The sequence below is a fragment of the Besnoitia besnoiti genome, chromosome V (genome assembly GCF_002563875.1).
Source record: "Besnoitia besnoiti strain Bb-Ger1 chromosome V, whole genome shotgun sequence".
NCBI lineage: Eukaryota > Apicomplexa > Conoidasida > Eucoccidiorida > Sarcocystidae > Besnoitia > Besnoitia besnoiti.
This window is the reverse complement of record NC_042360.1, coordinates 3,557,932-3,580,416: the sequence shown is the minus strand read 5'-3', so window position 1 is coordinate 3,580,416 and position 22,485 is coordinate 3,557,932. Positions and strand designations below refer to the sequence as shown.

At 56.6% G+C, this 22,485-nt stretch overlaps 3 protein-coding genes across 3 annotated transcripts; 1 reads left to right on the top strand and 2 right to left on the bottom strand.

Annotated features, from left to right (window-relative positions):
* Window positions 1–41: 41 nt before the first annotated feature.
* BESB_063150 (uncharacterized protein) lies at window positions 42–9,704 on the bottom strand (the record flags this gene model as incomplete). Its single annotated transcript, XM_029364729.1, has 15 exons — window positions 42–232; window positions 564–862; window positions 1,615–1,730; window positions 2,428–2,572; window positions 2,787–2,830; window positions 3,211–3,342; window positions 3,873–3,981; window positions 4,195–4,290; window positions 4,821–4,909; window positions 5,360–5,407; window positions 5,759–5,880; window positions 6,325–6,709; window positions 6,965–7,185; window positions 7,561–7,719; window positions 8,030–9,704. The coding sequence occupies 15 exons, from the start codon at window positions 9,702–9,704 to the stop codon at window positions 42–44; spliced, it is 3,831 nt and encodes a 1,276-aa protein (XP_029219437.1).
* Window positions 9,705–10,105: 401 nt separating this feature from the next.
* On the top strand, window positions 10,106–11,445 carry BESB_063140 (uncharacterized protein; the record flags this gene model as incomplete). The annotated part of the gene is made up of 4 exons (XM_029364728.1): window positions 10,106–10,408; window positions 10,472–10,493; window positions 10,553–10,710; window positions 10,768–11,445. The coding sequence occupies 4 exons, from the start codon at window positions 10,106–10,108 to the stop codon at window positions 11,443–11,445; spliced, it is 1,161 nt and encodes a 386-aa protein (XP_029219436.1).
* Window positions 11,446–13,555: 2,110 nt separating this feature from the next.
* Window positions 13,556–18,441, bottom strand: BESB_063130 (uncharacterized protein; the record flags this gene model as incomplete). The annotated part of the gene is made up of 4 exons (XM_029364727.1): window positions 13,556–14,371; window positions 14,649–15,412; window positions 15,778–17,709; window positions 18,042–18,441. 4 exons carry the CDS (start codon window positions 18,439–18,441, stop codon window positions 13,556–13,558), a joined length of 3,912 nt encoding a protein of 1,303 aa, XP_029219435.1.
* Window positions 18,442–22,485: the final 4,044 nt, after the last annotated feature.

Sequence of the window (22,485 nt, the reverse complement as noted above, 5' to 3'; positions counted from 1 at the left end):
GTATTCTCTCTAAAGCCGATCAAATGCCACAAACGCATCTCCTATACCCCGTTGCCATTCCTGTCTTCGGCTTGCATTGCCTCTTTCGGCGGAGGTGTACCCTTGTGCGCCGCCTCGACGACTTCGAGCTGCTTTTCGCCCTTGACACAGTCGAGAGCCCGCCCTCCAGTCACGGTTTCAAACTGAAGATACTCTGGATCTTGGCGAGCTGATCCTCTTTCTCCTTCAGCCGCTGGGTACAGCAAAAACGAAACACACAGCTTACAGGGATGGCCGCGGAACAGGGGCGCATGCGGCAAAGAGAAGCATCGAGCGGCAGTGAGCCGCCCGACTACAGGCAGAACTCCTCTGAATAAAAGTATAAGCATAATCTAGCACGTACATATATATATATATATGTATATATATGAATATATATATTTACTTATACAGGTATGCTAACCATACATATATACACTGAACCAAGCAATGGTGGGGACGGCATTAGCCGCGTCTCCCCGGATTGTGGTTGACGGCGAAGACAGAGTCTGAGTCGCGGATGGTTCCGTATGGTGTCAGCTCACTAAAAAGCTGATCGTTCAAGAGAGTCACGGCGACAGGGACCAGCAATTGCACTTCCTCTGCGGGCGAAAACGCTTCAAGACGCCGCGCGTCCTGAGACTGCGTTAGCACGGTGATCTTGCGGGGTGTTTTGTACTTCTGTTGCTGCAGACACCTGTAGCTGAGCGCCTTGCGGCCACTACCTCCCGCACTCACCTTCTCAAGATCTTCGGCAGCGGCTGCTTGCGTCTTTAACGTCAGTTTTACGCGTTCCAGTTCTTCGGCGATGGCCTGGGTCTTGTCACACGCATGGCTGGCTGCCCTGAACGCGAAACAGGCAAGAAACCAGGCCAAGTAGACGGGTCGCCCTCGCTCCGCTCCCATGCATTCGCGAGAGCCGCGAAACACAGCGCCACTGACACTCGTAGACGGCGGCCCCGTCCCGCTTCCACCCGCATAGGCAAGACAAGGGGCACAAACAGCATTTGCTTACTCCTCCGTGCTGCCGGGCCTGGTGCGCACACTGCCGTACGCAGGCACGCAAGATATCTTCCTCTCTACCTTTCTGCGCATCTACCTTCTGCATATGCGTCTCTGTGTGTTTTATATTGCATACGGGCTTCTGTATATTGCATACGTGCGACGCCTACTGAGATTTAGGAACTGTATGGCATCCCCACACGTGGAGTCTGGAGTGAAAAACAGTGCTACACATCGCTTCGGGCAAGATGTGGCGCATCAGTTGCGTATAAACTGATCTACAACTCCTCTGATGTCCATGCACATGCGTGCACGCCCTCTTCTACGTGTGCGTCTGTAAGCCATGTTTGCATATACACTTCTGAGCTTCTGCCCAGACTTCCGGAACTCGTAACCGCGGCTTCCTCCGTGGGAAAGATGGAAATGAAAAAATCTTGCATGCGAGTGCCTCTTCAGAGCCCCGGTCATTCCCCTCGCCCCCCGCCCCCCGCTCGCCAACGTGTAACTGTATAGACATATGGCTGCTGAAACGCACTGAAGAGTACAAACAGAACAGGAACATCCGGCACGCGCCTGCAGGCTAACGTCTCTCACCCTTCAGCTGCCTTCCGTCGTTCGGTCTCCTTTTGCAAGTCGCCCTTCAACGCGGCGACTTCCGTTTGCAGCGCGGTCACGCGCGAGGCCATTTGACCCGCCTCCCTTCCGTAGTGCTGAGGAAAGCGCCAGTCCACAGTGGAACTCATAAGGCCGCGATTCCGACCTGACAGATGCAGATTCGTTCTCAGCGTGGGACAGGCCTCGAGAGACAGGTGAACCGACGTTGAGCGGCCTAGGCAGCGCCTCGCCTGAGACTCGGCGTACGTAAGCCGGGTGCAGACGCCTCGTAGCACAGGACGACAGCGGCGTGCAGGAGGTGGCTTCTAAGTCACGCAAAAAGACTATACACGATGCTTCTTGCCTCCCCAGCAAGACTGTGTCTCCGCGATCTACGGCGCTCTGCTAAGTGTCCAATCGAGAGCCGGAAAGACTCGACCCTCAGAGGGTGACGGCAATGCGTTCTACCGGGCTGCGAGCGAGCGCGTGCGCGAGACACGATCATAATTTATTTGGAGCCATGCTGAAAGCCCACTTTTCTCCGCACGGATTCATAGTGTGGATATGCCAGGCCGCCAACATGACTCTCGCCCGCAGGCGCTGTCAATTTCCGTTCACAGACGCCATCGAACGCATCCTTATGGAAGACGCGCATAACGCGAGATGTGAATGGCGCACTCCAGGAGCGAACGGGTCTGGTATTTTCCGCGGTTACTGCGCCAGAGGCCTTTATCTTCCTCCTCGGTTTTCTGTGGCTTCGCGGGCCTCTTTAGGCCCCCGTCAAGACGCGTGCCTGAGTCATGGCTGTCTGACCTCTTTTTCGTGTCGCAGCAACTCGAGTTGCTCTTGGAGCTTCTCAGCGCGCTCGGCGGCCTCGAGGTTCTCCCTCGCTCTCTCGCGCAGCCGCTTCTGCTCCATCGTCAGCTGCTGCTCGCGGTCGAGAAGCAGAATGAGCTGCCTGCCACCAAACACACACTCGACTGAAGCGACCGCGAATGCGCGTGTTGACAAGAGGAACGCCCCCCAACTATGGGCTAAGCGTTATCACCAGGGTCATTAACGGATTGACAAGGTGTTCAGCGTATCGCTTACAAATCACCTGAGTGCGCTGGCTGCATCCCACGCACTTCTCGTTTCCGAAGTCGCACTACATGGGCCTATTCCGCGCTTACTTGAAGAGCTTCTCTTGCTCCTCTACCATGGCTTCCTTGTCGGCCTGCAGCTGCATATGCTTGCTCTGTGGAGGAAGCACGCAGAATGGAAACAAACGCCAGGCGACATACAACACCCGAATTTAGCAACCGGGACTTGAGCGACTCCCCGTGCGGTGCGTCTACCGGATTCGGAGCGGGTATATGCTGACAAGAAACCATGGATGTCTCCGCAAACGGGAACAACTTGGAGACTACGGCAGGCGAGGCCGCCTCAGCGCAGCCCTCCCCCCCACCCCCCACCCGCAAGGCGGCGTGACCACGACGGAAGACGATGCGCGACGCGAGGAACCAAGTCGAGAAGAAGGCGGAGCGCCGCGAAGAGAGGGCACATGTAGCGGACAGAAAGGAGAGGTGTCAAACTCAAGCGGGATGGACACGATGCATGCACGAGGGTTATAGGTCGTACTTCGAGTTTTCGTGCCTTCGACGACAGATCGTGAAGCTTTTTCACAGACTTCTGATTCGCCTCATGAAGCGAGCCACAACGCGCTTCCATTGCGGTCAAGTCGTCTTTCTGCAACGCAGCGCGGACCATCAACAGACGAAGGAGCTGCTTGAACCCCTACCCCGCCTCCGAGGCATACTGCCGTCACGCACAAGCGAGTTGTTTTCACTTGTTCTGGAGCAAACAAAGTGGTCGCGGCAGCGCCCTGCGCACGAAACCCCTATGTAGTCATTACAACTGCTCATTTAGTAGATGCACAAAACCAATCCGGTAGTAAGATACACGATGGTGGCGGCGAGCACCAGATTCGGCGTCGCTCGTCAAGCCCTGCATCTCTTCTGTGACGTGCCGGTCCCACCGGCGCAGTCTTGGATGTGCGCAACCGCCTCTGTGTGTCGGTACGGGTGGCGAGCCACTTTTTCTCGATATTCCATGGCGGCTACCTAGCTCTATTGCAACCCCCCCCCTATGCATGCAGTCTAGCGACTATCCGCCGTAGGTCCCCGGCGCTAGCGGCGAACGCGGCAGGAGGGGCAGCGGAGCAGAGCGCGCAAGCCGCCTGCGCGCACCAGAGACATGCATGGGCGCGGAGGCGTCACCTGTTTTCGATTCAGAGCCGTGAGAGTTTGAACATGTCTATGCAGCTTGCTGCGCTCGCCGTCGCTGCTCAGTTGCTGCTGCTTGCTGGTCGCCAACGCGTCTTGGGCCCTGCGTCGCGAGGTGAAGTCGCAAGAGATTGACACGGATGTGGCAAGTTGACTGCAGACGACGTCCCCCCGCGCCGCATTTGAGCTGTGGCGCATTCGCAGATTACTCCACTACACCTCGCAGCAAAGTGAGAGGTCGACTGCCACAATGTTCCATAAAGCGAACGTGGCGTGCTGCGTTTTCTGATTCGCGCGAAGCCTCGAGATGACCTACTTCTTCAACTTTTCGTCCTTGCCTTCTAGCAGAGCCTGCAGCTCAGTGACCGTGCTGCGCAACTGGCGGGTCTGCGCTTCGCACTCGCTGCGGACCCTGAAGGGTGGAGATCGCACGCGAAGCCACACACACAACTTCTTCGCATGCAGTCGTCGATGCCGCTAAACCCTAACCCTGCATACACCGACAACGAACCTTGGCGACAGGCACACGCGCGTCCGAAGGCGCAGAGAACCACGAGGGCCGAATGCCAAGTACGGTGGTCACCCCGGGCGGGATCTTGGAGGACTGTGTATTGGCCCCTAACTGTCAATCGAGCACGCGGATGAGATGCGCACATCCTTCGCTGTTCACGAATGTAATCGTACACGTGCATATGAGCCTGAGCCCGAGTATCAAGGACTGTACGCGGAACTACACGGCCAGATGCGCGCTCCATCCTCTGCGACCAGCCGACTCGCCACGGCAGACAAGCGCGCTGGATGGCGCTGACAGCCTGGGAAAACAGCCACGCCACGCTTGACGAGTGAAGACGCGCAAAAGATGCTTCATTTCCAAGGGCTGTTTAGCCTCGCGGGCACGCAACCACTGCCGCGAAGCCTCGAGACAAGAATGATCCTGCGAACCTCGCCAGTTCTGCGCGATGGACCTCGTGGACGCGATCCAATTCCTTCTGCCGCTCCTGCGCCTCTTGCACGGCTTTCGCATTCTCGTACTGCAGGCAGAGGAAGGCGAAAAAAAAGGAACTCTCCCGCGAACCGAATGGCCAGAGCAGACCTGCTGTGTCGCGCGCCACAGCAGAAGGCACGCTTGGATCCTTGAATGCGCGCAAGTGTATACCAGGAACCATGCAGGCGCCTCCAAGCGTGGAGGCATGCTCAGGGCGAAAGCGGAGAGGGAGGAAACGCCCGCGGCAGTGAACGTCGTAAGACCTCGGCTCGCACCCACGATTTCACACGGGCGCCTGAACATCTGGCAAACCCGAGCCGCCAGCTCCGCTCTCCTGCGGAACCTCGGCAGATCTGAGAGGCCACTTCCCCGTGTGCAACTGCAGTTCATCATCGGACTCGCAGTTCCTTCCCCCAGGTCTGTTTGTAGGTGTTCAGCCGCTGCAAAGCGGCTGAGTGCGAAACTCGACGCCTGAATTTCCGCTTCGTCTGCGTACCTGTTGATCCGAGACCGTGAGCTGCATCAGCTTCGTCGCTTCGTCTGCCTGCAAACAAAACAGTCGACAGCGGGCACCTCGAGGAGCGTCGAGGGGGCCATCCGACAGTCGCCGCCGCTCCCCCCCTCGGTGCCTTCGCCCGCTTCGGAATGAGAGGAGAGTTTCCCAGGGAGAGGTGTTCGGCGTACGCAAACCGAATACGAGCATGTTCGCAACACACGTATACTTGGTGCACAGAGAGAAGTGTATCGTGATGCGGACAGTGAGCGCGCGTGGGCGAAACAAGTCTGGGATGAAGTAACCACGCTGCCGCCTCCGCCCCTCGCCTCGTCTCTGCGCGTCGTGTTGAGAAACAGCGAAACCTGAAAGACGGTCTTCATGGACATGCCTTTATCTCACTCGAGTCCGAGCCTCAGCGACAGCATCCTCCAGCAGCTTGTGCTGTTCCTTTCGCAAGCGGACGGCATGCGCAAGTTCCGCCGCGTAGGCGCTGAGGTCGGCATTCTCTTCTTCGCCTTGGCCTGCCGCAAAGACAGAGAGTCGCGCGCAGTGCGCGCTGCCGTCGCCGCCATTCACCAGAGACCGTACGCATCTGCCTTCTCTGAGCCACCTTCGCGAGAGTGTGTATTCATACGAGATGAAATAGAGAGGGCGCGAGAGAGAGTCACACGAGCGCGCTCGCCCATTTGGGCGGGGAGTACGGGGAACCGTGCAGCGCGGAACGCTTGCAGTTCTGCGGCTCGCGATGGGCAGGGACGAAATCGTGTGGCGGCCAACAGACGTGGAAGCGACGCTAGACCGAGAGTTCCTCCGCCCTAAGCCCCCAGCACGCAGAGGTGAAGGTTCACGATGCGATGATGATGGCATGTGCATGCGATTGAGAGAGCAAGAGAAGGAGAGGCTGCGCTTGGTGCAGACGCAAGCCTGGAGCACCTTCCTCGATGTTGGGAGCCCAGCAGGCTTACACGGTTGCAGCGGAAGGAGTCTCATATGGAAAGGCAGTTCATGAGCAGGCAACAGGACGAACGGCTCGAGTTCACGATGCGCGCGTGGAGCGTAGCAGGACTGCGCCGCGTACTTCACGTCCTCGCTTGCTTCCTCTTCCGCCATAGACGGAGCTGTGGCCTCTCGCCCGCGAAGTGGCGATGCAGGCGACGAGCCGATAGCTTTCGCGGGCTCCTTTGGGGACGACAGGTCCCCACCGAGGGGCGCCTTGAAGGGAGAGCGAGGCGACGCAACGGCAGACGACTCAGGCTCTGAAAGTTCAGGGGGCTCCGGAAGAAAGAAGTAGGAAATGTGGAACGGGCACGGGGGAGACGACGCTTGCAACCGCCGATCCGACGGCAGCACCTGCGCAGTGGACGCGAACGAAGCCAAAACGTGCCAGAGAGCCATCACCTATGCTAGATCACCGTTCAGTCAGTGGAGCCTCGCTGCTGGCGCCACGCGCGTCGAGGTTGGTCTGCCGCGGGCGCAGGCCGTTCGGGTGCTCAGAGAGTCCAGGCGCGTGCGTTTCGCGACCAAGGCAAGCCGTGGGGTCTGGCAGGTTCGCGCTCAAGGACGGAATCGCCGCCGAGCAGATCCCCCGGTCCTGCCGGTGCTTACCTCCGTCAGCATTTTGAAAACGAGTAGCAGCAGCCGCCTCTGGGCCCGGGGAGTTGTCGCCGACACTACAGTCTGCGCAAGGATGCTCAACAGATGGGGCGCCTCCTGGCGAAGAACGCGAAGAGCAGACTCGCGCAGCCGCGGACAGCACCGCAAGAGATCCAGGGCCAAATCCAAGGCGGCGCCCAGAGAGGCAGCGTTCGCAGTGGCGCGGCTGGCCGCTGAAGCGACAGACCAGGAGTCGCAAGCTTGAAACAAGAGCTGACGCAGGAAAAAGCGGCTGACGGGTCGCACGCGTCCCGAAATCTGTCACGCGCACGGACTGAAAGCAGTTCACGCAACACTCTCAGGTCTACAGACTTGGGAGCAGTTTCCCAGCCTCCACGGGAGAACGCAAGACTCGAAGGCCGACCAAAAGCCAAATGGCGGCTTCGCGAGTAAGTGCACTGATCTGCGCTGATAGTAGTGGTCCGCAGCATGACGTAGACCCCGTTCAGGTCGGCTTCCACCCTGGCCATTTGATGAACCCACGACAGAATTGCGCGCTCTTCGCGCCTCAGCACCGACGTATTGAATACGGTGTCAAGCCCGCTTACCATCCGCGAGGAGGTCAAGAAGTATTTGTTGGACTTCCGAAGCGAAACTCGCACAGTCAGCCATCACGCCGAGGAGCGAGAGGCACGCCGCTCGACGCTGTGCGCAACAACTGTCTACGCCTGAAAAGCCTTTGTCCGCGCCAGATTGTTCCCCTGACGCTGAAGCGAAGAGTAACCAGGACGCAGCACAGCAACACAGCCTTCTCGAAAGTTCTCCTGTACCTGCTGATCAAATGAACAGATCCGCCACGCCCACCAGCCCGATCTCACACACTGTTCGAGGATCCTGCCGCCAGTAAACAGTACCGAATTATCGACTGGTGCCGTCTTGTCATGCTGTGTGCCACGGCTGCGGAAGAGACAGATGCAACTACCCCAGGTGCACACGGGCAGCGCTAAGCCTAACACTTGACCAGGCTAACTGCGAACCCACTGTTGATACCAGGTGTGAGACATCATTTCCGCGTACCCTGTAATTCACTGTCGCATGGAGCGGCGATAGTCTTCGTAAACGCCTGAAAGATCTTAGTTTTATCTTCTTGAGAGAGATGAACACCGAGACACTCGCTCGGTGCACTTGCGTGCCGCTGGCCAGTAACGAAACAACTCTCGAGAAAGGCTCCCATGTAAACGCACGCCTCAGTATTTTGAGATGCACATGCCTGAAGAAGAAATGGAAAGTGCGCTGCGGCCGACGACAGCTTGCAGGATTGACGAGCGCGCTTTGCCAGAGGCTCGGCGGCAGCTGATGAAGTGTCGTCCCCGTTGTGTTGATTCGCCGCATTCGCCGGATCGCGGTTCATCTGAGCGACTGCGTGGCGCCGTAGCGCGGATGATGCGGTAATTAGGCAAACAAGAAGCTCAGCCACCACTGACAAGGCCATATCGTCTCCCTGCTTCTGCAGGTCAGCCGCTGAAGAAATACAAGTACCCAGCAATCCCATCGTACTGCTTAGCAACTCTGTGCGCAAGAACTGCAAGAACAACTTGCTGCGCATGGCTTCCCGAAAGCAGTCAACAGTTGCCCGGAGCTCCACGACATTCTGCGCCTGAGACCGTACAGATGACGTCGTGAGTAAAAGAATATTATGACTGTTCTTCTTGGTGTACCGCTTCGTATCAACTGAAAAGTCTGCCTTCCCTCGCCTTGAGCCACTCGCTTCCCTATTCTCGTCTTTGCTGTAAAGGGCGAAGATGCTCCACAGGCGGATGGAAATGCCAGCAGGCACCGACGCAGCATGGACGAGAAGCTTCGCGGCGACTTCTACAACCGCCGCCTGGACACTGCGTATCCCCCGGTGGCTTTTACCTCGCAAGACCACAAATTCAGAACGACAAAGGTTGTCATACACCGACACCAGTCTCAGAAATGTCTCTCCAGACCGACCCTCTCTGAGGCAAGCCAATGCCTCCGCATCTCCTCTGGATTGTTTCGACAAACTTTGTGGTGGCTGGCGTTGTGAAGCACTACCGTCCGCTGTAAAACTGGAAATCAACGCACCAATAAAGCAATACACGTCAAGCCCTCCCGGCGTCCCCAAGAAGCTACACACAAGCGACGCGATGCTGGGCTCACCACACCTGCTGGTAATTGTGTAGAGGAAGTATACGCAGGCATTGAAACACTCTTTCAAGTTATCGGGGCTGCTGTTTCGGAAGCAAGCCAGCTGTCGCGCCTTCTCCACTGTTGCCAGCCACCGCAGCTCTTGAGAATTCTCCCCATAGGCACACAGATACTTGGTGTCGAATGGGGCTGTCGACTCTGATGTGAGAAACCGCATAACTCGCTCACACCAACTGAGAGGATTCAGACGAGCAGATGCTGTTTGCTCCTCTTCTGCAGACCGCTGAAACAGCTCCAGAACGGCCTGTCGTCGCCGAGGGCACACGCACGCTGCTGCCACGCTGGATGTTGCACTGGCAAAAGAAGGATTCAGGATTGCAGCACGAGTTTCCTTGTAGTCTTCCGTGTCAGCATCTTTCGCTCTCGCAATCAGGTTGTACCCCTGAATCATTCGGTCGATAGACAATAATAAAGGAGCCGCAAGCGGATGGTTGAGGGTAGAGCGCGACGAGCTTCGTCCTTCGAAGCGAGGCGCTCTAGGACACGCCTCCCCCGTTGCGGCGGCCGAGAATCCCGGCATCTTTCGCTTCACGTGAATCAAGGAATACCAGAAAACAACACGTCATTGGGCAGCGCTCGCCCTCTGCTCCGCGGGCGAGACTTTCTCCGCGCTGGATGCCCGGCAGAGTCACCTTGCTGCACACATTTTCCGGTGAAAGAACGACCACGCTCGCACACACCAAAGCGGAGCTGATATCTCGATTGTTTGCAGACAAGCTTTGATATGTGTGTACAACACACGCCAGGATTAGTCTGCTGTCATGACAGCAGGCACTTGACACCGTCCACGCACATGCAGCCACCAGTTTGCTGATTTAGTATGTGACCCCAGCGGCCATGGTATTGCATGCGGAATGCCAAACACTTACACGGCTTTGTGGAACTGAAAAGGAGCTGTTTGTTGTTCACTATATCGGCAAGATGCGCACCATTCTATTATGCATTGCGCTCCTTCCAGTGGTTGGCCAAGCGTCAGGTGTCACGGGAGAAATATTAGTTGCCAGCGACAGTGTGCAGGAGCCGGTAGCTGAGCAGCCGCCCGACGGCGTCACGCAGCAAGCAGAACCGTCATCGTCGGCACTACCCAGCCAAACGCCATTATCAGAGGATAGCTACGTACCACCAGTACCGCGGACAGAAAAACGGCGACAAGTCGTGCGACGGCACCATTGCTGCCCCGAACCACACTGCTGTGATGTGGAGAAAATGGTTGTGGAGAGTAAGGTAAGCGCAGCCGACAGACGGCGGCACGTACTGCTACAGTTGACGTACAGTGCGGTTGTGTAGGGAAAAGCCGAAGCCGAACTTGGTAACTGAGTTGTTCCTTAAAGCAGAAACATATTACCGAGCACTGTGACCCCGAAACAGCTAAGGCCGTGGGAGCTGCCGCGGTCTTAGGCGGAGAGCAGGCTGAGTACGAAAGAAATGCCAATGAACGGCATTTGCGGAGCAGGCACAAGGATGAGGAGTCTTCTGTTAACGTGACTCTTGCCCAGGCAGCTGCTGATTCACATATAGTGGAGACAGTAAGGGTACATAGGGAAAACGCAGAAGACATACGCCCATATTCTTCCGCATCGTAGGAGGTGGCTGCTCTCGAGCGGGAATTAGAAGATGTAAAAAAACAGAACGAGAAACTGGAGGACGCCGAAGATAAATTCAATGAAAAGCTGATTGAGCGGAAAGAGGAGGAGGTTGGCGCAGCAGAGAGGGACCTCCTCCAGCTCGAGGCGGAGAAACACAGTATTGCGGAAGCGATCGAGAAAGAGATAAAACGCATTGAAGACGAAGAGAAAGCAGCTGACATAGAGGTATCATTGGCAAATGCTCGCAAGACAGCGTTGGCTCACGGTGACACCGAGGAGGAAGTTGAGGGGCAACTCAAAGCTCTGGAAGAAGAGGCGAAGCGAGAGCAAGATGAGGGTGCCCAGCGAGATTTAAATCAGACGCTCTCAGAGTTGAGCAAGCACAGGGAAATCGTCACTGACCACGCACAAAGCATCCTAAACAACGCAGACAATACTCTCAGAAGCATTACGACCGAGCATCCAAACATCGCCGCAGCTGAGCAGGAGGCGTCGGATAGGCTTCATAAGTTTGAATCCGTCGCAGCGGTCGCAGAACACGAAGCAAAAGCCGAAGAGGCTCAGGCTGAGTCCGAACCCCCCTCAAAAAGAGAACTGGCTAATGCAAACGTGGATGAAGACGGCGACCCGCAGCTCGTGCTCTATAACCTCTCCTTGCGCCCCGTCGGAAAGTAGGCTCGTCCACCCACCAGACAGGTTTGTATCCCTCGCTCGGAATTCACGATTGTTGCCTGCACTTCTCTATCTCACAGATGTACCCTGTGTCTCCCAGTTACGCTATCTCCGCGTGGGGAGATTCGCTGTGGCGGGGCGCTAAACCTCGTGTTTTTAGATGAAGCCCACGATTCGCTCCTGCAGTGGACAAAAGGTGCACCGGCTGGTCCTCTGCGCCATTGTCTCTCCTGGCTTTACCTAATGCACCACGCCTTCGGCTGCGGTGCCGTCTCTGCTATGAGAGTCAGTCCATAGAACAGGGAAGTGAACAAAAAACAGAACCGGTTGCCTGGCGGCGCGCGTACATGAACATCAATGCCTTGATCCGGAGTGACCCTCCTTTGATCTGCATTTGGGCAACTGCTCCTCTGAATCTCTGGGAGCTTGAATCAGCAACTGCTGGGTAACTCGATATAGCAAAAGTATTCTATCCCTCAGTAAAACAACTATGTCCCCAGAAGACACGTCCGCATTCAACTTTTGCGCTGCTGCTCTCCACGAGCTTAACCTCGGAACATGGTTGTACACAGAAATCAATCGCTATCAGCATGATTTCATAAACTTAGTACGACGACTAAACGGCACACTTCTGTGGAGAACGCGCCGCCACAAATTTCGCACACAAACACTAGCGCGACGGTGTATGCTGAAATAGCAGCACACTCATCCTCTCGGCCAATACAGGGTCCTGTAATGACATCGATCGTGACGGGAAGCATCCCAAGGCTAGTAAAAAAAATGCAAAGGTATTACCGCCGTCACCAAACCGGCATCGGAAAGGAAGATGTAGCCGCCCTTCGAGTAATTCCATACACGTACTGCCAAGTATGCGGAAAAAGTCGGTCGCTAGTGCCCCACCGCAACCTCGTTCGCGACGAATGTATGCGAGCCTTATTCAACAAGCAAGGAAAACCTGAATCGGCCCTAGTACCGCCCTCTACAGCGGACAATAACGATCATCGAATTCTGGTTGCAGTCCCTCAACATTGTCCAGTCAACGGCGCACTGAGAACCCGGTATGCAGTATTGCAGTTACACGTGCTCAGAACTGCAGCATATGAGAAGAGCCGAACGCACCGGAGGAGTCCGTTCGAGGTATCGAAACGACCATTTATGCGCCGTCATGCTTGAGCGGCTTCATTCATTGACAGTTCTCGCGTCCGGCTGCGATTGTTTTGCCGCTGCATTGACGCAATATCGGCGTATGCTTATTTCCCATGTCAAAAGCTGGCGCCATCCAGGTTCACCTCAGCAACAGGGCCACGATGCGGGATTCCACACATCGAGGGAATCACTGCATGCGGCACAGTGACCCGCTGGCGATACTTAGCGTCGTCTTCCTTCTGTGAAAAAGCAAGAAGCCTGGCGTTGCCCATGGAGCAATACACGCAGACCGCAATCAGTCCCGCCGCATCATAACAGATTTGACGGACGGCGCTCCTTCACCGCTGCAGAAAAAAGGTTCTTCGGACTACACAACTTCAGTCCATCGCACCGTGGTGGTGCAGCAGACTGTGACTGGAGGAAGTATTGGCTCTCGCACATACCCACAAGCATTAACGCGCTCACGCGTCCCTATGTAGCGTAGTAGGTTGGCACAGCTACCTCGTAACTTGGCTTCAAAACACCGGCCGTCTCCACACTTGCGCGCCGTTATTTTCCCCATCGTCCAGTGTCTCGGCAATCCACCGCAATAGCGGCTATTCGCCTTTGCGCAATTGCTTCGGTTCGTGCCCGGGCCTTGCCCAGGAGGAGTCAAGTTCCCCCAAAAGCAATACCGATGAGCGGAACTTCCCTTCTGTAATGCGCGCAAGAAATTGTCTCCGGTGAGGAAAGTATCTTGACATGATACCAGACGGGACCGGCAAATGGCTGCCGCGCCACACCGTCCCCACAGGACAGAACTGCGTACCGTCCACTCCCAGACGAGCCTAGCTCAGGCTGCACATACGCCAGCGCGTACTGCAGCATGCGAGAGCCGCTGCCTCCGTCCTCATGCCAGTGGTTTTTCGATCAAGGCCGTCACGGAAGGCCATGCGCGTCCTTCGGATTCGATGATAAAGCTACACTCTCAACAAGTAGTCACGTCTGTTTGGCAGGTCTGGGCCCCACATAGCAGCCGAGTATCGTCACTGCCCTTCACCACCTCCGCTTCGGTGCTTTCTCCGCTCGGGCTGTCCCGAGCAGAGTCACGAACGCCATCATCGTCGTTGTTGCCTCCGGCGTTTTCCAGCACTGGTGATCCAGCACTTGTTTCCTCGTTCGAATCCTGATCCAATCTCACGTATTTACTGCTCCCTCCCGAAGAATCAGTTTTGTTAGTTAGTTGATCGGCGTCGCTCTTTGTGTCGTTGTTCGGTGTACATTCGCCGTAAGTTCTCGGAAGAAACATTGAGAGCGAGTCGTTTGGCTCCGCGCAGCACCTGGCACCATCGTCCGCACCGACACAGTGAGAGATGGCGAGATCACTGTTCCCAGACGCCTTTCCACAAGGTGAACTTTCGCTGCCAACGCGCTGAGACTTGGGAAGCATCTGGCCATGGCCTGCGACGACACGATTATCTTTTGAAAGCAGCCTTGTATTCGCCAGATCTGACCGGCGGGCCTCCCCACCCTGCCTTCTGCTTGCTTGCAACAGGATCTCGGTGCTTTCCGCCAAATGCTCAACTCGCTGGGGGCGTCCCGAACCGATATCGCTGGAACCCGACCGCACACAAGCCTCGAAAAAGAACCTGCCAACCCGCTGGGAACCAGCAGACGAAGGCACGACTGCGTCGGCAAACCTTCCCTCAGGGCAATCCGTTGTTTCATGCCACCACTGGTGTGACGTTAGGGGAGACCCAATAACTCTAGAATCCCCGTCGCCCGGCTCTGTCACACGAGCTCTCTGCAAAGCACAAACAACACACAGCAGCCAGATCTTCCACCCCGGGCTGAAGGAAGCCCTAAACTGCGTAGCTGTCTGCTGTAGAACTACAGGGCGGCGTATCCCCTCGCGCTCCCACGACGTCCTTCTTGCTTGATATCAACTCGACGTCCCTGCGCATATCTGCACCACGTGACACAGCTCCTCGCCAAAATTTGAAAACTCTGCCCTTCACAACAGGCCCGCAATGTAGACTGAGCCCCACTACCGAGCGTCGCCATCTGACGAGCTGAGTTACCGTTTGCGCGCGGTGACTGTCTTCCTTAGGTCTTTCACGGTGACTCCAAAGGCGTCCTCCGGCTGCGCGGCTCGCACGCGTCCCATCACGTTCATGTTGCCTCTGCGCATCTCTCGGTTGAGAATGCAGAAACTTCTGAAGATTATAGAGTTCTTCGCTTCCGGCCGGAGCCGCACCGCTCTCTACGACCCGTCTCATCTTGGCCACCGGGCCCCACCTGCGGGCCGTAGGGTCATCTGAGGGACTGAAGTCATCACTCCAACCCCCGACGCTAAAAACACCCACATTCTCATCATCGCCCACGTCGTGCCCTTCCCGAGATCTGCGCAGCCGCTGCGTCCGCAGGAAGCTTTCAATCTCGCCCATATCGACAATCGGAACTGGGAACACATCTGCCACTCTCGCATCACCATGGTCCTCGTGCCGCGCGGCGCCAAGCCCATCTGAGGCGCCACCCCCTCCGCCTGATGCCGGCTGAGAAACGGAGGTAGCCCGACTCGATGCACTCAAGATCCCGCTTCTCCCACCTTCTGCGAAGTCGTCACGGGGTCTCCGTTGTTCACCGTCCTCTCGCCCGCCCCGGGCACCGGTTGCTGCGGCGGCTAGGATCGAGGACAATGCAAACAAGGGCAGCTTCGTGAAGTTTGCTGCAGCGGCATGCTGAGACAGTGCAGCCAGCAGTTTGTGTTCTCCACTTGTGGGCTCCTGTGACATACTTCTCCCAGTCGTCAGAGTCCCTTCGCCCCACTGGAACGCTGCGCTGCCTGCAGCAAACACAACGCAAAACAAATCTTGCTGCAGGGCAACAACGCACCACTCGCACCATGTCGCGGACGCCTGCCTAGCCAGGGGGATGAAGCACGCCTACTCGAAGCGGGCATCGTGCTTGGCATCCGCCGCGGGTGCGACTCTATTTCGGCGAATAAGCAACAGCCCCTGTCGCAACTGTTCCGCGACAAGCAGCACTACACATATCGCGGGCATGCGCGCAGAGCGAGAGTGGACGGCCTCGCCGCTCTGGTTTCTCGTTTCCGCACGGTATATTCAGTGAGTGCCTCCCCATGTAACTCCCTAAAACACAGTCGCCGCAGCCCGCCCCGAATCGTCGCGGAGCCCCTTTAACACTTACCGTCTGTGGATCCTGCGTCGCCGCCTTTCGTGACGTTCCCTGCAGCGGGCGACGAGTCGGCTCGAAGATCGGTCGCCGGCAGTAATGCGCCACTCTGCCGTTTCCTCAACAGAGGACTTCCTGGCGAAGAGGACGCCCACAGCTCCGAAGTTGCGGCGAGTTCGGCCGCAACTGATGTCGGCGATGTAGGCGAGGAAGTAAACGCTGTGCTTTCAGAAGTAGTCGCCTGCAGACCGTTCCTCGTCCTAGTGGACGTTTCTGGCGCATATTGTGACAGGCGAGCTAGGAGCAACTGCGACTTCAAATCTTCCACACTCACGCCTCCTTCAGCAGTGGTTTTGCGAGCCTCCGCAAGAAGGGCCTCGATCGCCTCCATATCGCATCGTGCAAAGCGCTTCAGAGAGCGGCTGTGTCCGGACGAAGAGGCCACGGGCGGACAGCTTCTTTCGACGCCATCAGCCGCAGTACCGTGGCAGACCCCATCGACCCCCTTGACCACTCCTGACGCAGGCGACGCACAGCTGGGCTCGTCCTTGACACGCTGCTCCAAAACTGCGCGAGAGAATGCCTGTACGTCCCTGATGGTGGTCTCCCTCGCGCCCAGAGCCAGAAGACCCGTGAGATCGTCGTCGGCTTCCACGCCAGTGACCACGCAGCCTGCGGCGGCCTGAAGCTGCTCCACAGCCGCCACCAACGCTTCAGCCGTGCTCAGGGCCGCATCAGCATCTTCGCCGGCAGCGCAGTCCGCATGCGACTTCGCAGGGCTGCTGGACACACTTTCCGTCGAGCCCGTTCCGGGGGAATACGGGGCTTTCTTCTCCACTGCGCCGCTATCGCTTGCGGGGGCCCGCGACCCTGCAGATCCAGAACGTCGCACCTGGCCCACAGGCGGGGGCTGTTGCTCTACAGCACAGCTGTCGGCTGGCGGAAAACTTTTTGGGGGGAGAACTTCTGATATTTGTCCCCCGGCGGACGGATTCTGTTCGAGCTCATCGAAGCAGGCGCCGGCCGATGCGGCCGTACGCTGACCGACCTGGGCTGCTGTTGCGGATTTGCAGGACGAGTGGATGACGCTGTGAGACACGGAGGTGTGCCGCTTGTTTGTGCCGCTGGATGGGGAAGGCCAGGGTGAAGTGCCCACTTTATCGGGACTGGGCGCCCTGCAGCCCAGGGCGTCGGCCTTCGTTACGGGCTCTCCGAAAGGCGGATTCTCGTCGGGAGCTCCGTTGCGCATGGGCCCGCATAGTGCGGAAGGGGAGCGTGCAGCAGCCCCCCTAAACTGGGCATTTGTACGGGGAGCATGCTCAGCGTGCGCGCCGCGACAAACAAAACTATTTCCCTGGGAAATGCCCTGGACATGAACTGATTTCCCTGCTCCCTTACGATTCATTCGGATGGAGCTCCTGCGCAAGGATCGGATCGCCTCGGGGAACTCCACGGCCTCTGCTGCCCTCAGACTGCCCGCCTCAGCAGGAAGGGGCACCCGCCTCGCTGTGCGCGTCACTCCCCGGGTTCTGCCGCAGGCGGCCCTTGCGCTTCCTCCGAAGCCAAACACACTTTCGGCGTTGTAGTTCAGAAGCGCACCCGAGTCTATTCCGAAGTCGGCGGCCAACTGGTGCAGAAGGCTAACCGTGAAAAACGGGAGCTTCGATATGGTGCTGCTGTATTTATCCCGTAACAGTGTACTGTAGTACACAGGATTCGTGTGGTACCTCGCTCGAATCCTGTCGAGAAGCAACTGACGGCCGACAGCGCCTAGGGACATTCTACCTCTCCCCGTCCCCCCGACACTTTTCCCACTTCTGGTGCTTTCATTGAAACTCGCCACCCGGGCTGGAGCCACAGTCGAGACGCACGCGGAAGCAGGTACTTGGTATACCCGCTCCTGCGGGCCTCGATTCGTTGGTTTTTCCGAAGGGCATGCTGGGGCGTCTGAGAACAGGATGTGCACAGACACACACATAGGTCTTTCCACTGTTGACACGAACGACCCTCGCATCCGCCAGACGAGTGTCACAACACCACCTATGCCTTGGCAACGTTAACGTGAACACGAGAAGGGCCCCACACGCACAACCCCATGACGGAGCGAAACAATGGAGCGGAAATAAAATTGGCGCGGTTTCTAGTTAGATACGTGTCGTTGGTTCGCAGTGCACGCAGCCGGCAGCATGAGCTCCTCCCCGGACGATATATGTCATTCCCGTCGCAGGTGGCATTTTCCGTAAATTATGTCGAGTCCATCAACGCTGTGTTCCCCTCACGTCGGACGTCGGCGCCATCTGTTTCGTTTTCTGCGGAGCAGCTCCTGCCTTCAGAAGGCCCCGATGTACGCGCCAACTTGTCAGAACAATTTGCCACAGTTGCAGAACTCTCATGGACCTCGGAGGACTGCCCGTGTTGCTGGACTCGGGGAGAATAGCGTTCTGCATCCCCGTCGTCGTGCGGCTCGGCTGCTGAGGGGTGACCCAGGTCGGCAGGAATTGAAACATTTAGGAACTCAGTCCACACGGGCGTGTCAGTGCTTCGCCCAGCAACCGCGACGCACAACCCCTCTGGAATGCCCCTTCGTCGCCGCCCGTCGGCCGGCGCGCCGGAGTATGCTTCAGATGCATTCATGGAAACGCTTGTCCCGCCAGAAGGCGATACACGACTGCCTTCCATTTGCACACCGTTGAAACAGATTAGCACTTATAATCCTATTGTCTATGTGTTGGACATACGCAGACGAGCACTGTCGCCTGCGCATATAAATTCCCATTCAGCACCCCTCTCCTCTGCTGCAAATATGAGACGACCAACGTAGAATCCTCGCGCCAATATCACGCGGTTCCGGTGAGTGGTTCCGTTATGCAAAACGCAAAATCACGGCAACTTCATGAACAGCCCTATCCGACGCCGGTATCTCGGAGCTTTGCGCAACGCCAACAGGACACCCTCACTGCCAATACATCTCGCGGCCACTTTGTGCCGCCCGTGTACTTGGTAGCTACAGAATAGAAACAAAGGACAGGGAAAACCCGCTTTAAAATTGGATACTTTAGGCTTGGATTCACTGTGCATCGACGTGAAATAAGAGACCGATGCTATTCTTTAAAATTTGATCAAGCTTTACGTTTGTTTGTCAGCCCAGCAGGGAGCCGGGCGGGCCCTTACAACAACAGCTTGCAAGCTTGCTAGGGCACTTCAGTGAAACCGATCAGTGTGCAAGGAGAAATGCTCTCTCTGGGGGGGATAGCCAATGTGATACCTTCACCTCAACTACCGCGGAGAATGGAAAGAAAAAGACATACGCATGAGAAAGGCTCCAAAAAGTAGTAGTGTGTCGTTCGACTACTCCACCAGCTAGCCCCCCTCGTCATTCGCGGTTGCCCCCCAGTCGGAGTCAGAAGACATTTCAACATAAACGCCAGAAACATCAACCGATGTTCGAAGACCTTATTTGCCTAGACCAATGCGTGAGTGGTGTGCGCGCGTGTTTGACAGGGCAAAATCCAACTTAGTTTCACCGAGCTCCCGAGACAGAGTAGACACGGAGCCACACAATCCAGACACGCGCGGGAGTCGCCTGACCAACTGCGAGCGGCACCACTACCTCTTGCACCATGCAGCTGACTGAACCCGAAACTTCCCCACGGACTGGTGAAGAGTCTTTCCCGAAATCTCCTCCCTGCCGCGAACAAGTTCTACGCAGGGCACTTGGCTGTGTCGTCGGAGGTACGACCGTCCACCACAATTCGTCTTCAGACAGTCTCCCAGAGACACAACAGCCGAAGAGTCGGCGATGTCTCCAAGGGGGTCGTCTTGGAAATCTCGGACGTGGGGCTACTCCAGTGGAGCAAACGATGGTTCGCTTGCCTAATACAAGACATGCACATACATATGTATCCAGGAACTGCCAAATTAAAAACTTGCCTAGATACCAAGCTTGCGGGGAAAAAGACCCGTGCACGCGGCCGGGGGGCAACGGTTACCTGCCGGCCTGCCTCCCTTGCCGTGACCTCGGCAGCGTGCGACGGCGGCAGACACGCAGTCCGCTGGGTCACAGGAGCTGTCACCGGCGGGGGACCACCAGCTCGGAAACACAGAGGTGGGGCGTCGCAGTTGCACATTACATGACGGAGACCCCAGAAACAGCCTTCTGCGCTCCCACAGCCCTACACACACGCTCTTGTCTGTCCTTGCGCTACGTTAAATCCAAACAGATGCCTGGCAGGGCGCTCGCTTTACGTCGTATTGGTTATCCATGACCAGTGTTGCGCGCAAAACGGACAGGCAAGCCCCACGCCACCACCTCAGCTTCGTCGTACGCAGATTGTGTTTGTGGCGGCTACCCCGGGGATACGGAAGGCCTGGGCGCGAGTGCGGCATCCACGCTGGGTTTTTGCCATGAAATACATGAATCACTCAAGAAGGAAGGGTTAAAAGAGCACACTAGAATGTGGCAGATTTTTAGCACGGCGCCACTGCCACTGCCTCGAACCCGTATGGAATCATGCTCAAGTTGAAGCACACATCAGGACAAATCCCATCGCAACCATCTAAGCAAGAGCGAAGGTTGAGAAGGCACCGGTCGTGATCCTGCATCATTTGCCCGTGAGCAGCGTCGCAGTTACTTAAGGACTGACCACGGAAGGGGACAGGCGACGCGGTGCTAGCGGGAAGAGTCGCGTCGCAGACAGTTGTGCGTCTTGCACGGTAGATAATTTCGTCCGTAACTCATCCGTAAAGCGACATCGAAGGGCCAGTGAGCGGTGCAACCGTTCGGGGACTAGATAACCAAGCAGCACGGCTTAGGCACAAAAGGATGATGCATGGCTGCAAGAGCAGCGCCGCGGAAATCCTGAGACTGTCCTTCGAAGAGTAACGTCCCCGCAAAGGAATCCGGGTCTTTTTTTCCGATGCAGCACCGTATATAGTGCGTGTTTACCAATGCTGCGTTGTAGTCGCTAGTTTTTCTTCGGACTTTTCCGTTGGCTGCGGAAGGGAGGAAAGCTGACGGGGTAACTGTCTGCTGGCAACCACTGGACTGTTTTCCTGGCACAGTGTAATGTTTAGAGAGTGGTGAGTGTTCCATGGAAAACAAGGCGTTGGAGATTTTCTCAGTGAGAATATGTGAGGCGCCTCCCCAAAAACGTTGTGAGATCGAACAGATTTCATTCTCACGCCGCCAGTTACACCACCCGCAGGAACCCGTTAACCGGCAGGTACCCAATAGGAGCTCTGAAACAGCAGGATGGCGCAACTAGCATCCAGTATCCGGCGCGGGTGCGAAGGCATGTGCTCCTAACGATGCAGCAGCATGAATGCTAAGCCCCCCCGTCGCTGGAAATGTTTTCTTCAGTGTTGACTAATCCAATTAGCCAGTACGGCCCAGGAACATGCGAACGTACTGATATGATGGACCACGCGTATTGATGTGCTCTCTCGATGCCGGTGAAGAAGGCACCCCGAAGGAGGCAACCTTGCAAAAATGGATGGAAGGGATTTACTGAGGGCAAACTGTGGCAAGGCGATGCGGCTGGCGTTTTGGGCTCCCCATGTGAGTCACTTTCGCAAGCACAAACAGCTCAGATGGTCAATTCGACCTCACGTGCTAAAACAGTGCCATCAAATGCGGCGTCGCAATTCGAAGGACCGTTCATTCCTCGTGCGGGCCGTGGCCACTGCAGCGGAGAGCCATCAACAGTATTGAGGGGAGGGAGACACGTCAGTCTACACCTGTAGATGTAATTGAGAAGCCTCCATGTGAGTACGGTGTATTTGGCGGGGAAGGCATGTAGCAGTGAAAGGTAACTGCGCGTGCACTTGTGGTGTGGACATTATGACGTGATGCGCATAACAAGGAATAACCGCGTGGCTCGGCGTAATGCATGAACAACACGCATGCCCACATAAATCCAGCGGATTGAAACGATAAGTGTACCCCATAAATCGACACGTGACAGGCCTCTTCGGACCCGACAGATTAAGTTTGCCAGGCGAGTATCTACGGATGTGTGAAATCAGAGGGACTGGGGAAAACCGGTTAGTATCGCGCAAGGGCAAACGAGAGAGACAGACACTTCCGAAGAACAGTACTGAACTTCTCCGAAAAACACGAGAGGACGCATACGTCTACCGCCGGTGGTGATAGCCTCTGTCACAGATGTCATGCGCGGGTGCGGCAGCATCGAAGTGGGATTCTTCCAGTGTCGACTTTACAAGGGCACGGGAGATGCGGATCCTTTGCGTGCGGGTCACAGCCATACGGGTTTCCGTATTCCAAAGAAGACAGAAAAGAGTTCTATCAACAGTCATACAATGTTCGATTGATGAGCCGTCCGACAATGAAATCCCGGGTCTCCCCTAGGAAGACTCTGCTACCATTTTCAACGTTCGATAAGCACGAAAGAGGCGGATGCGGTGACTCAGTGAACCACATCGTTGGTGCTGGAGAGCAATCGGAAGTGGCTGTATGCCGTGCCTTACAGACGCCCCGTAATCCCGCATGCACCTAATGTGCTCTGCTGTTTGAGTAGACATGTGAGAGGAAGGGAACCCCTCTAAAGGGCGGTGGCTGGCGCAAGCTCAGAACCACTAGAAAGACGCACACTGGTCAACTGGAAATAGTGAGTTCGACCCTGGCAGAGGCAGCTTTGTTGACGACGGGGCCGCCCGGCTGCTACTGTCGCTGCGGCAGGGACTGGCGTTCCGCCACGCGGTACT